The 13,725-nt window shown below is 41.3% G+C and overlaps 1 protein-coding gene across 1 annotated transcript in view; it reads left to right on the top strand.

Annotated features, from left to right (window-relative positions):
• NIN (ninein) overlaps positions 1–9,516 on the top strand; it is a gene marked incomplete at its 3' end in the record, with an annotated part of 59,416 nt that extends 49,900 nt beyond the window's left edge. The window contains exons 27-29 of the mRNA XM_080345157.1: positions 1,833–2,015; positions 7,914–8,027; positions 9,307–9,516. Coding sequence (XP_080201283.1) covers positions 1,833–2,015; positions 7,914–8,027; positions 9,307–9,516 — 507 coding nt within the window. The remainder of the gene's footprint in view (positions 1–1,832; positions 2,016–7,913; positions 8,028–9,306) is intronic.
• Between the last annotated feature and the right edge of the window lie 4,209 nt (positions 9,517–13,725).

Here is a 13,725-nt window from a genome sequence, read left to right as displayed (position 1 = left end):
TTAATATGACAAGACTGCATTGTTTTCATTAGCCATGCAACTGGTATTTATTTTTAAGGTACCGTTAATATTAACTGTTTCTACAGCTCTTCTATTAGATATTTGTGTGCCTACAGGAAACACTGAACAAATTCAATCTCAAGCTCAAGATCTTTACTGTTTATATTGTCAATAAAATAATAGCTCCTTTACAGACGAGCTGATTCAAGAGAACGTCCTGATAGCTTAAAAACTACAAATATTTTTATTTTAAAATACATACAAACCTGTTTGTTGTTTACCTGGGCCAGCAGAGATGTACAGATGCTAAGATGGCCAGAAGAGCTGCTTATAGATGATTATATTACAGGAGAGAGATGCTTACAGATGAACTCAATAACTGAAATATAATTATGAATTGAGGCCCTACTTCTACCACTTCTGAAAGGGAAAGTTAAAACCACTGCCATTACCTTAATGCCTCTTCCTAAGGGAACAGAGTAATGGTTTTGAGCTAAGAGGTGAGAATTTTATGATGTGGTCATCTGAACTTTATGGGAAGAAAGTATTAAACTTAGGCAAATGCAGCTTGTCTGAAACATCAGGGGTTGTTTTACTGTACAGTTCTGGTCTTTTTCAGTATTATAACCATGAGGTAGTCTTACCTAACTTTTACTTTAGTCTAGAAAAATGCTAAATAGTCACATGAAACAGTCTTAGCTCTTAATATTGTCTGAAAGCTCATCTGATGCTGGGCAGGTTTATCTAACTTGGGCTCTTGTGGCTGCAATTACCACAGTGGGGTAAGGCCAGAAATGCCTTTTTTTCTAGCCACTTTCATCAGTGGGACCAACACCTAATTAAATAACATGGGGAAGCTAAACCATTTGGGATGAGGCTATTCCAGGGTGTTTTTTTGGCTGTAGCAAGAACTATTATGAATGTGATCCTTCTATTCCACGGGAGAGGCCTAGTTTTGCCAACTACAAGATGTCTCTGGTAGCAAAACTTCATAAAGGACACCCACTATGCATAAACTCTTTGGTATATGCTGCCTTTATACCATATAGACTTGCTGATGCATTTGGTGAACTTTTAAAGTGAAAGCAAGACTTAAATGTGGAATTAAACTACTTTAAATTACTCCATGCATCCATATCTCAAGGGCCCCTCTGAGTGTAGCACAGACACTTAAGTTCTCTAGACCCGCTATTAAACTCTGCTTGTGGCAGGACTTGAATTGACAATTATAAAATGTGTCAATTCCTACAGTCAGTAGAGAACATAACAAAAGATATATGGGATTTAAAATACTGAATTCCAAATGTAATGTAGCAGCTGGCATCAAACTACTTAAGTCATCAAACATGACATTGAAAATTTGTTTGGCTTTTGAGGGTGTTATCTCCCCATCCTAAATTAAAGACTATGCAGAAGACTAAAGAAGTAATTAGCACTTGTGGGCAGCTTCTTCAGCCTGCCTCATGCTGGTGCTTTTATTTGTAAGTGGATACTATCTTTAGAAGAGCTGCTGAGATCAAGGTTAAAATTAAAAAGGACATTAAAGCTCACCACAGGCCCATTTAACTTAGACAGGATGTCATCAGAAATTCTGTGAATATATGATTCAGCTCTGAAATTAGGAATCAAAGCTCCGATTCCTTTAGACTCCAGAACTGCACGTAAAGATGCATCTTTTTTCATTGCAAAGAGAGAAGTTGCCTGTTTAGCTTCTGTTCCTAAGTTTAGGCTCGTTCCTCTTGCACCCAGGAATTTGTTCAAGACTTAGCCTAGTGCATGGCTAAAAAGCACGTTGTACGAAGGGCTGATGGTTGGTTTATGTCGCTGTCCAGATGCTCCAGTCCAGCGGCAGCGCGATGCTTAGCCAGCCGTCCCGGGAGCTCCAGCAAGGCTGTGCCGTGGTGCCCAAGGACCAGCTCCTGCAGCTCCAACACCAGCTCCTCCAAGCAGAGAGGAGAAGCCAACGTCTTCAGGAAGAACTCGAGAGCAGACCCTCTGCAACAAACGTGCAACAGGTAAAGCTCTCCTTACTCCGCAGGTGACGACCTTAAAATAATATCTGGTTAGTCGTCTCGTTGTTTGGTTTTTGTTGTTTTCCGATTCTGATGAGATCCATTCTCTGTTTATGCCAGTTCAAAAATGAAAATTCGTTTTATCAAAGATAGGTACAAACCAAACGACTTACCTAGCATATTTAGCTTGAGCCATAGCTTCATTCTGAAGTCCTCTTAACCTTCTTGAAATAAAAAAACACTCCCAGCCACATTCAACTGGCTTTTCTCCTTCTGATCAATACACAGAAAGTGTTTATAGGGGTTTGTTTTGTTTTCTTTACCTAAAGTCCATGTTTCGAACCATTGTTTTAAAAAACACACGACACCACGTATTGCACAAGCACATACACATAAAATATGCATTTGGGCTGTTGCTGTCATATTCTGTCAGCTGTAATACAAACAAATTAATCCTTTTTATAAGGTCAGCCTTGCTTCATTAATTGGCCGTAAGACAAGACGTTGTTTGGAGAACTCTGTTAACATTATACAGAAACTTCAACTTTGGCGTTTCTGAGGAAAAATAGTTGAATTCCAAGAAAGATTACAGCCAGTGCACATATTGGGTAGAGCCACGTTTCGTGTTGATTTGGGTTTTTAACATGTAAAACTGAATTATAGGCAATAGGCAGAGAAGTTGGCATCTCCCATATAGGTGTAAGCTTGGGGACCAGGCTTGCCAAATGACTCTTTTCTTCGAAAAGTAACCAAATCTCTAAATCTCTGAAGCTTTGGCTCACAGAATCACAGAATCCCAGAATGTCAGGATGTCATGGGTTGGAAGGGACCTGGAAAGCTCATCCAGTGCAATCCCCCCATGGAGCAGGAACACCCAGATGAGGTTACACAGGAAGGTGTCCAGGTGGGTTGGAATGTCTGCACAGAAGGAGACTCCACAACCCCCCTGGGCAGCCTGGGCCAGGCTCTGCCACCCTCACCAGGAACAAGTTTCTTCTCAGATTTAAGTGGAACCTCCTGTGTTGCAGTTTGCACCCATTACCCCTTGTCCTGTCACTGGTTGTCACCAGAAGAGCCTGGCTCCATCCTCCTGACACTGCCCCTTTCCATATTGATCCCCAGGAATGAGTCCCCCCTCAGTGTCCTCTTGTCCAGCTCCAGAGCCCCAGCTCCCTCAGCCTTTCCTCACACGGGAGATGCTCCACTCCCTTCAGCATCTTGGTGGCTGCACTGGACTCTCTCCAGCAGTTCCCTGTCCTGCTGGAACTGAGGAGCCACAACTGGACACAAGATTCCAGGTGTGGTCTCCCCAGGGCAGAGCAGAGGGGCAGGAGAACCTCTCTGACCTACTGACCACCCCCTTCTAACCCACCCCAGGTACCATTGGCTTCCTGGCCACAAGGGCCCAGTGCTGGCTCATGGTCACCCTGCTGTCCCCAGGACCCCCAGGTCCCTTTCCCCTACGCTGCTCTCTAGTAGGTCATTCCCCAACTTATACTGGAACCTGGGGTTATGGCTCAGGCCATAGGTCTTAAAGAAATAATATTACAACTTTGTCTTCTGAGAAAATATGAAGCTCTAAATAACTTAGATAAAATTCTAACACCTTTATTAATCTTTTAGGAGAAAAAAAATCTTTAAATTTTAAATTCAGATTGCAGCTACACTTAAAAATATATACATATATATAGCAAAGAGCAAGAATTTGAAGCTCAAAAATATCTGAACATGCTAATAGGGTATTCTGGAAAAAAGGTCTTATGGAGAGATAGTATAAGCAGTAATAGTTTCCTAGGTTTCCAAAACTTGAAGTAAGAATTCTTTTTTTTTAAAAGGCGTAAAATCAAAACATTCCCCCCCAAAAAAGAACTGAACAGCAAATAATATAGGATAAGTAAATATAAATCAATTGTGGGTTCTCTCCCTTTCAGCTGGGTCCCAATAGACGTGCATTACCAGACTAATGTACTCGGTTACATACAGTGGAAAGTAGAGCATGCAGTTGAATTTTGAAATGAGTAAAAGCCATATTGCAGCAGTAGGATCTGCAGGTGAATGTGTTGTGTATTGCATTAGGAGCGATGACTTTGTAATTTCTCCTGTGAACGCCTGAGAACCAATTTGCAAACTGGTCACATCCTGGAAATGTACAGATAAATCACTTCTATGTTTCCTGTAAAAGCTTTTACTCTGGAAAGCTTCATTAATATAAAAGTAGTTTCAGAGAGGTTTTGCAAATAATTGCAGATGCACCAACGCACTTTATAACAGTCAATGCACTAACGCACTTAATCCATGTTTTAGGGTTAACATTTAGTTGAGCTTATGTCCCTTTTAATGTCCCCTTTAGCATCTTGAAAAATTGCATCCTAATCCCTCTCCATCATCTTTTCACCAGTGAGTACAACGTCAGGTTATCCATGCTTTCTGTGTACATTTAATCACCTAGTTTTGCTGCTTTGCACTTTGCAGCTTTCTTAGATCCCCGAGTCCTTCTGTGTAATATAAGGTATCCAAAGCTATCCCCCTCCTTTTTGGGAATTATTTGATGTTCCTCATGCTTTGCAGTTTTCAGTGCTTTTCAATCATTGCTATGGTGGTTTGTGTTCTCATTCATTTTACGATTGGTCTTGAGCTATTGTCCCTCCCAAGAATACTGTCATATGTTCAAATTTCACTAAACTTAAAGTTCCTGAGCCTTTTTTACTGTGTTAATGTGTCTGGACTCTCTGAACTCCCAATGAGTGTTTCCGCTGTGTCTGGTGCTGTGATTTGTACCCGCTGCACAGCAGCAATCTCATATTCCTTGCTCAATAACTAGATTCAGGAGCCTGTTAATGACCCAACCTTAAGTTCTCTTAGAACCTCTGCTAATCAGTATTTTTGTTTGGAGTTAGTTGCTCAATTTCCCCTTTTCTTCAGCTCTTTATTTGAAAGGTCAAATAACCTCTGCCCAACAGCTTGTTCGCCTGTTTCAGGAAAAGACTTAGAACTGGGTTTAAAATAGAAATGTAAATAAGTTCTTTCAAAGGTCAGTTGGACTACATTTTTCACAAATGATCTTCAGCAATCTGTAAGATTATATTTATATATATAGTGGCAGATAATTTTACAGAATCACAGGGTGTTTGGGGTTGAAGGGACCTCTGTAGATCCCCCAGTCCACCCCCCCTGCTCACGCAGGGTCACAGAGCAGATCACACAGGTGGGTCCAGGGGGTTTGAATGTCTCAGAGCAGGAGACTCCACACCCGCTCTGGGCAGCCTGGGCCAGGCTCTGGCACCTCCCAGCAAACAAGTTTCTGCTCATGTTCACATGGACCCTCCTGTGTTTCAGTCTGTGCCCGTTGCCCCTCACCCTGGCGCTGGGCACCACTAAACAGAGTCTCTAAGAAACATCACTGCTTTGCTAATTGCAGTTAATTGCCACCACTGACCTTTTTAAATGAGTGAGCCATCTGAAGACTCCTTACATTTAAAAAAAAGCATCCTGAACATCTCAATGCGTAGCGCTATGTAGATAAATATAATATGTGATACTCTGCATGCTTTCTTTTGTGCGTGGTTTTGTTTGTTGTGCGTTGCTTGCTTTGCTTGTACCGGTGCTTTGCTTGAAGTACGCGTAACGTATTTACGAGCGAACCTGGATCTGAGGGTGAAGTATCCCACTTGCCTCCTTTCTCTAGGCCTTGCTACCGGAGCAGCGAGCAGTGCACGCAGATTCCTACCGGAGGATCGGGCACCTCTGACAGCTTGGCTGCTTGCGATCTCATTCCTTACCATGACAAACACACACAAACACACGAACTGGCATAAGCTGAGAAACTTGAGGATCAAATTATTTTGTGCTTTTTCTAAAAAAAAAAAAAAAAAATATAATAATAATAATTTTTAAGTCTCCACAGTGTTATTTCCTATTTATTCATCTATTTTGTGGAAGTTCATAAACTGTCTTTTTTTAACTTGTTACAAATGCTTTTTATTTATGTTATTTAAAACGTGGAGTTGCTCGATGTGGAAAGAGACTATTTTTCTCAAATGCTACTAATTTTATATGAGATTCGAAGAAAATCTGGGGTATTTATATTGCGCTTTTGTATAAGATGTATAAACTTTTTAACAGGGGAAGGTGACATTTTTGATGTAAATGAAAATAAAATTGTTTTTAAACATAATGTCTCTTGTCGTACTAATATCAATAGTTTCAGCTTTAGGAACAAGGATTTTAGACAAAATATTTGTCTTTGATACTGAGTATTGTCATATCAGGACTTATGGGAAAGATTTGTAATAGGGGATATACTTAAGTACAGATGCTCTGCTTTTCTTTAGCAGGTGTACCCCCACATTTAAGAATGTGTAGTATATGGGCACATTCAGCTGCCATGCCCATAAATAAAAAGGCAGTGCCAAAAAAGGGAAAATTATTAACACATTTGTTTCTTGGGTAACATTCCTTAGTGGTTTATTTTGCCCCAAATTACTATATCAAACTGGATTTTTAATACTTGAAGAGGTCAGGAAAACACCTTTTTCAGGCCTGTGATTTTTCGAGGCGGGAGCCACGAATCATTTCAGCTGTTGGCTTTCAAAGGTATTTTTGCTGTTATCTTTCTAGTGACCTTAAAGCTGATGCTTGAGCTGGCTTCTCCCATTACACATGAGGTAATATGAAGTTAGTTAGAACATTCTCAGATCAACTTTAAGCCAAAAAACAGGGATTTCAGGTATTGAGAGTGCTATAATTTGTAGTTTCTACTTAACTACTCAAGGCTGCTGTGACCCGTGTGAAGTGTAAATTAGTCATGGGTTTGAATTCCAATCAAATCACAAAAGAACTTGACTAGAAAGTCCCCTACAAGTCTTGCTGAACTGTACTTTTTTAATGCAGAGAAATACCCAGCCCAGCACCACTGTGCAGCTCCATTCTCTATGACCCTACTGTAACTTCTTTCCATAGGCCTAAGGAATTTCTGGTGTTACACCCAATAAAATGTTAACCGGACTTCAATCAGGCCCCTGAGGGGATCTTTCTACAGTGGTTTAGATGAGCAACCTGTTTCCTGAAACACTCCTCCCTCAGCTTTTCATTCATTCTCCCTCTGTTGTTCATTTCTCCTCCCCTATGTGCACAAAGGTACTTTGGTTTTGGAGGAATTTTGGGGAGGTGGTTTGTGTTTTCTCAAAGTCGAGATGTCTCAGATGACTCCCTAGAATTAGAGTAACAAGCCAGCAATACAATAAAGAATCCCCTTCCCTGCAGTCAGCAGCTGAAGTTCCCAAATACAATCAAGCTTTCCTATTGTTCTGGTGTTTCTAATTAAACCATTGGTTTAATGGGCACTCAATTCAGTTAGACTGTCTGTTACCTCACTGAAGAAAAAGAGCGAAATCATTTTAGAGTTGAAAACATTAATTATCAACAACTAATCTAAAAACAAATCGATTTTGGAGTAATAGCATCCTGCTATTACTCAATTTCAAGGGGTCTTCGGTGTGGAAGAGTTATACTATCAAATCAACATGCCCTTATGACTTCACCTTAACTTATTTCTCAGATCATTAAGGTTTTGATTGGTGTTTTGTTTCCCACATTCAACAGAAATATGGCAACACCCAAGAACCAGGAAGGGAAACTACCCAGATCTGACTCTCAGGTTAAAGACAGAACTTAGAACTTTATATCAATTTTTCTTAGATCTAGTAATGACAAGTTTAACTAGTTCAATACTGCGAGTGTCCCTTAAGTGTTGCCACAACGTTTTGCTTCCACAAATGGTTTAGTAATTTAGTCGACTCTTTAAAATCGACTCAAATGTGTCTTAAGCATAAACTGAGAAAAAGAATGGTTAATGTGAACTGATTTTTCTTAACTGATTCTCACGTTAATGTTGCTTTGCAGGGGGGTCACGAGCAGCTTCTAAAAATGATGGAAGAGCGTATGATGGATGTTGAACAGAAACTGAGGCTTGTGAAGAGGCTTCTCCAAGATAAAGTAAATCAGCTGAAAGAACAAGTAAGCGTTCTTATTATCTTCTTCAAATCATCCCTGTTATTTCTATAAACAATTAAGTGGGCAAAAGCTGCCAAGCCATTCTTGCTTGGAATAAAGTTAAAGGTGGAGCGGGTCCAGAGAAGAACAACAAGACTGGGGAAGGGACTTGAACACAAGACCTATGGGGAGAGGCTGAGGGAGCTGGGCTTGTTTAGTCTGGAGAAGAGGAGGCTTAGAGCTGAGCTCAGCACTCTCTAGAACTACCTGAAGGGCAGTTCTAGCCAGGTGGGGATTGGTCTCTTCTCCCAGGCATCAGCAATAGGACAAGGGGCCATGGGCTTCAACTCTGCCAGGGGAAATTGAGGCTGGAGATGAGAAAGCAATTCTGTGCAGAGAGAGTGGTCAGGCATTGGAATGGCTGCCCAGGGAGGTGCTGGACTCACCGGCCCTGGAGGATTTGAAACTGAGATTGGACATGGCACTTAGTGCCATGATCTAGTCAATGGGCTGGAGTTGGACCAAGGGTTGGACTGGATGATCTCTGAGGGCTTTTCCAACCCAGTCCATTCTGTGATTCTGTGCTTTTCTTTTTATTTTAATGCTTCTAAGCTAAAGCACAGCACATATGCCCGAAACTACCTAAAAATTCAAATTGGGGACAGAATCCACCACTCATTAATCTCCTAAAAGCTGTGCTCGTTTGGCATGCTGATGCACTTAAAATCAGGAAACAAACATCCAGTTCCAGCCAAGCGTCTTAACTAGAAAAGTTGCTTGGGAAAGGAGGAAAAAATAATTTCCTGAGCAGTATAGACAGGATTAATGTGCAGTTATTGATTCTCCACACCCTCGTCCCAACATATGCTTTGCTTCATATGGTTTGGGGGGTTTTGTTCTTCAAAAATCCTCAATAATTTAGGAAAAAAGGAGGCTGAGGGGGGACCTTCTTGCTCTCATTACCCAAAAGGAGGTTGTAGCAAGGGGGAGGTTGGTCTCTAAGTGATTGGAGTATCTGCTTGATCTCCTTCCAAAGTCTTTCCACTTTCAAAATATTCATAGTATCTGTAAAGATTCTGTAGACGTTTAGGTTTTTAACACAGGAAAATAAGATGAATGGGTGGGACTTGTCTTCCTTGACTTTGTCTTCCTTGACTTTGTCTTCCTTGACTTTGTCTTCCTTGACTTTGTCTTCCTTCCTTCCTTGTCTTCCATCCCACACATTCGCCTACTTCCCCAGCAATCTCTTTGCTTTTAATTCCGTTGTAATTTGCTGAGGAATTCTGTTCCGTTCACAATTCAGCTTTCCAAGAACACCAAAGCAGATGCGATGGTCAAGGATCTCTATGTTGAGAACGCACAACTGCTGAAGGCTCTGGAGATGACAGAACAGCGGCAGAAAACAGCTGAAAGGAAAAACTATTTACTAGAAGAGAAAATTGCCAACCTCAATAGAATAGTCAAGAACCTGGCATCCCCATCATTTCATTCTGCATCTGAGATAAGGTCGTAGCAAAGCCAGTAAGTCTGCCACAGTCCCATGCACTTTACTGAAATGTTAATATTTCAGCTTTTCACTGTGTTGCCTTTTTGTATGGATGAATTGTAGTTAACAGAGAGGACAGAGCTAAATCCCAAACCGCACACTGCCGAAAGAGGATTTTTGTTTATTCCCAAACCGCTTTCCTGCTAAGTTTTGCCTAAAAATAATCTTCATTGTGTTTAAAAAACAGACATATGTTTTTCTAGGTTAACTTATTTTGATACTTCGGTTTTAATTTGAAATGTAAATTCTGAATTTACTGTACTGAATCAATTATTCCTACCCAGACTGAAGCCAAGGTCTAATGCAGACTTAGGTTACTGAATCCGAAACTTGAAAATAGTTTTGGCTTTCTAGAATACTTCATGGTCCAAACTTAGTAATATTGATAGGTGAGTCCACAGCATGGTCAGGAAAGTCTTGCTTTCCATAGCAATTACCCTGATGTGGCGTGTCCTGCAAACTGACTCTGGTTTCTGTAAAGCAATATGTTCAATCTTATGGGTTATTCTTCATGGCTGTTTCTCTGCAGAGCTCAGAAACAAAACCGCCTACAAATATGTAACTAGACTACTGCCTCCAACTAAGCATAACAGCTTATAGAAATTGTAGAGGCCTTAATTTTTGTGTGTGTGGAAATAAGTGATACTAAACAAAGGGAAGGGTCACTAAACAGAAGATGTGAGGTTTGTTTATATAAGTTTTAAACTCAGTAAAGGAGTGGAGGATGTTTATTAAACAGCTGGTAGAAGAATGAAAAGGGGGACTCAGCGGTTTCTTCACTGGAATCCTGTCATTAGGCCTCACAAACAGGGATCTTTGCAATTAATGCAGAGTTCGTTTAGACCCGAGTGATCAAGGCCTGTCTTTTGTAGTAGGTCCTAGTACAGAATCTACGTTTGTCATTAATTGTGGAGAAACTTATTCAGTGTGAATACGATGAACTCAGGGAATAGCAGCTTAAATTAGCTTCCTCCAACGTTATAAATGTGGGTATTCATGTCAATAATAATTGTATAAATGCGTGTTAGGAAAAGCAGGATGAACCAAATTTTATTTGGAGGAGTTTTACCTTCGTACTCCTCCACCGGCACGCTGAAGTGCTGTAGCCGTGAAGGTGGAAGAGTGTTGATGTTTGTAATGATGGGTAATGCCTCCCGTTCCATCCATCGCTGAGCCTGGGGAAATTCAGGGTTTCTGGGAACCCTTCCAAACCGAGACGGGTCCGACACCGAAGCAGCTGAGCAAGAGCTTGCACGTTCAAACGCTCGTCTACTACTGCAAAGAGTCAAAATGCCCCACGAATGCCTTGCCCCCATCCCACCGGTCAGACACTTCTAAAGAAGGTAAATCCAACTGGTGCAAGGGGCCACGCTGGCAATACTTGAAACCGGACCTCTTTAAATATGCACAAACCAGAAGCAGAGGGCGAGATGTTTTGTCTCGGAGACCTCTCACAAGGTGACGGTTCTCACAGCACTTGCAATGAGCCAAAAAGTCCCCCAGAAACCGGGATAACACATTTACGACCTGTGGAGCGACCTCTGGAAAATGGCTTTTGCTTTTTCATGTGGCTGTAGGGGATGCTCTCTATGTCCGCATGGTTCTTCGGCAATTTTGGAGGGTTGAGAGACCAAACTACCCATATGATGACTTCTCCTCCTGCTCCTCCTTTGCTTTACACAGGCAATAGAGTAGAAATGGAAATACAACCGTGGAAGAACACCTTGGAGTAGCACAAAGTCCTCATAAATAATTTCACTTCTCTGCTATTCTAAATGCCTCTACTGGCTATTTCTCCAGGTAATCCCAAATTAGGGATCTACATATCCCATTTTTCACGGGGTGCAAAAACTTTTCCACAAATTTTGAGATGTGTGAGATTGACTAATTGCATTGGAGCTTTCTTTTAAAAATTTGAAGTAGGGAAATTGTCCATCTTTTCGATGTTACACAAGTGGTAGCACTTCCAATAAAGGTCTTGTGTGGGTACCAGGGCTGCACATGAGCAATATGGGAATTGAGCATGGCAACTCGAAATACTTCCAGGAAACTGTGTAAATGAGGTTCAGATGATGAGAATCATATCTGGAAAAACATTATCAGCTGGCATGTTTTAACACTACTTCATATCTTGACTTAGATTTACATCTAATGCTCAGTATGTGACCAAAGTCTGAACACTGAGCAGGGGGGATGAGTACGTCACTTAAACTATGGTGGAATTAATTTCACATTAGTCATTTTAAAGGCTGGACTACTTAACTAATTCCTTTAGTCTCCTGGTAGTAACCAGGCTTTTAGAAACCAAACATACAGACCTTTCTAGAGCACCGTACCAAAAAGGGAGCCCAGATGCTGGAATAGAAGGGAGAAACAGAGAAAAGGGATTTTGATTTCTCCCTTTTTCACCCCATTCCTACCTTGCTGTACTTTTCTTCCACTTCAAAAAACTAACCTGACCACAGAAGAGAGTAGGAGGCGAATCAGGAAAATTTCACTGGGACGCTTGTGTGAATTAATTCTCAGAAGTGCCTTTTGTCATTGCGTATTTTAGAGCCTTTCCGTACCGTACTGTCTTTTTGCTGCTGCAGGAGAATTCAGGACAATCCCTTCCCAAAAGGAGGGAACCCAGAGAACGGTGGTGCTGCTCACAAATGAGCATCGTGTTGCTTAGCGGGTCGTTGTGTCTGCTCAGAAGAGAAGCAGCTAATTTTACAAAGTCCAGGCTACTGAAAATAAGCATAGAAGTATCTAAGTTATTAAGCATTAGCGGTCTTTTGTGTGTGAATGTGTCTCCTATGCAGTATAGGCATTATAAAGATACCAAAGTATTTAATGCTGTTGTACCAGTCAAAAGTCACTGAATTTCTCGGCTTCACTCATACAACAGGTCTTGCCAATTAAGGTGTTAACTACTTTATTACCAGGAGGTGTTTTAAACTCTTGCTTTATGAATCACTGTGAAAATAAAGGCACATAGATATCCAGGATTGGGAGGTTTGGAGGATGGAACACCCCAGGTTAAATTCATGTGTACTAAATTCACACAGCTGAAGTGCTACTTGTCCATTTATCGTTATTTAAAAGTGTACATTGCCACATATTCTCCAATTACTGCTTTAAATACGAGGAAAACTAAATTATTGGAATTCTGATTTAAAAAAAAACAAGAAGTATTGTAACATATTGGATTTTAGCCGGATTATATGTAAGGTAGAGCAGGGGACAGTCTGGATCTATCAAGAATAAAATACTTTCATTTAATTTCAATAAATGACATCACTGTCTCTCAGGTTTTCCATCATTTACCTGTTAAGTCTCCTGTTCGGTGTCAGATGCTGTAATTTCATGACAAATGACTTCTGTATAAATGAAAACAACTGTATATTTTTTTTTCTATTGACTTTTGTTCTGTTCCATTGTAATATATTGTCCTTACAACATCATGTAAAACTGAAAGATGAACCAACTTACGCATTATTTATAATGAATGTAAAGAAAAATAAATTACTGTATGATCTGTAGTTGTGTCTTTTTTTTTTAATCCAAGCTGGAATTGTTTCAGGATCTTCCCATGAAGTTGTAGGCACTTCATGTGCAAATTCATCAAATGCCTACACAAAGTTATTTTGGTTAGTCAAACACAAAGTTGTTTATTATTATGAAGTTGTAATAATAAAAAGCACAGTCTGGCAGTGACTAGGAGTAGTTTGTCCCGTTATGAAAGCATACAAATAGATTGAAGGGTAAGAAAGTGATGGGTAGTGAACGCATCTCTTAAGTTTTTCCAGGCACATCCTGTTTTCAAGCTTTGCAAACCTCTTCTTCACTTTTATATGAGAAATGTGGAGTGTTGTAGGCATTTAACTCTCTAAAATGTAACTGTTTGGTGACCACTGTGCCAGGCACACGCAGCCAGGGAGGTGCCACCTCAGACCACCCCAGCCGGCCCAGGGGTCACCAGGGGGGTGAGGCCGGGCCTCCGCCCGTCCGCGGAGCCCGGGGGGGCGGTGGGTCGGTCCGGGGGTCGGGGGATCGGTTCGGGGGACACCCAGGCCCCGAGGCGCGGCCCTTCCCGCCATCGCCCCGCGGCGAGCGCCCTCCCCGCCGCGCGGGGGCGCTGTGCCCCGCGGCCTGTCCCGCAGGGCGGAGGCCGCTTTCCCAGCATCCCCTGAG

Source organism: Nesoenas mayeri, assembly GCF_963082525.1.
Source record: "Nesoenas mayeri genome assembly, chromosome: 5".
NCBI classification, from domain to species: Eukaryota; Metazoa; Chordata; class Aves; order Columbiformes; family Columbidae; genus Nesoenas; species Nesoenas mayeri.
This window is presented reverse-complemented; position numbering and strand designations above follow the sequence as displayed.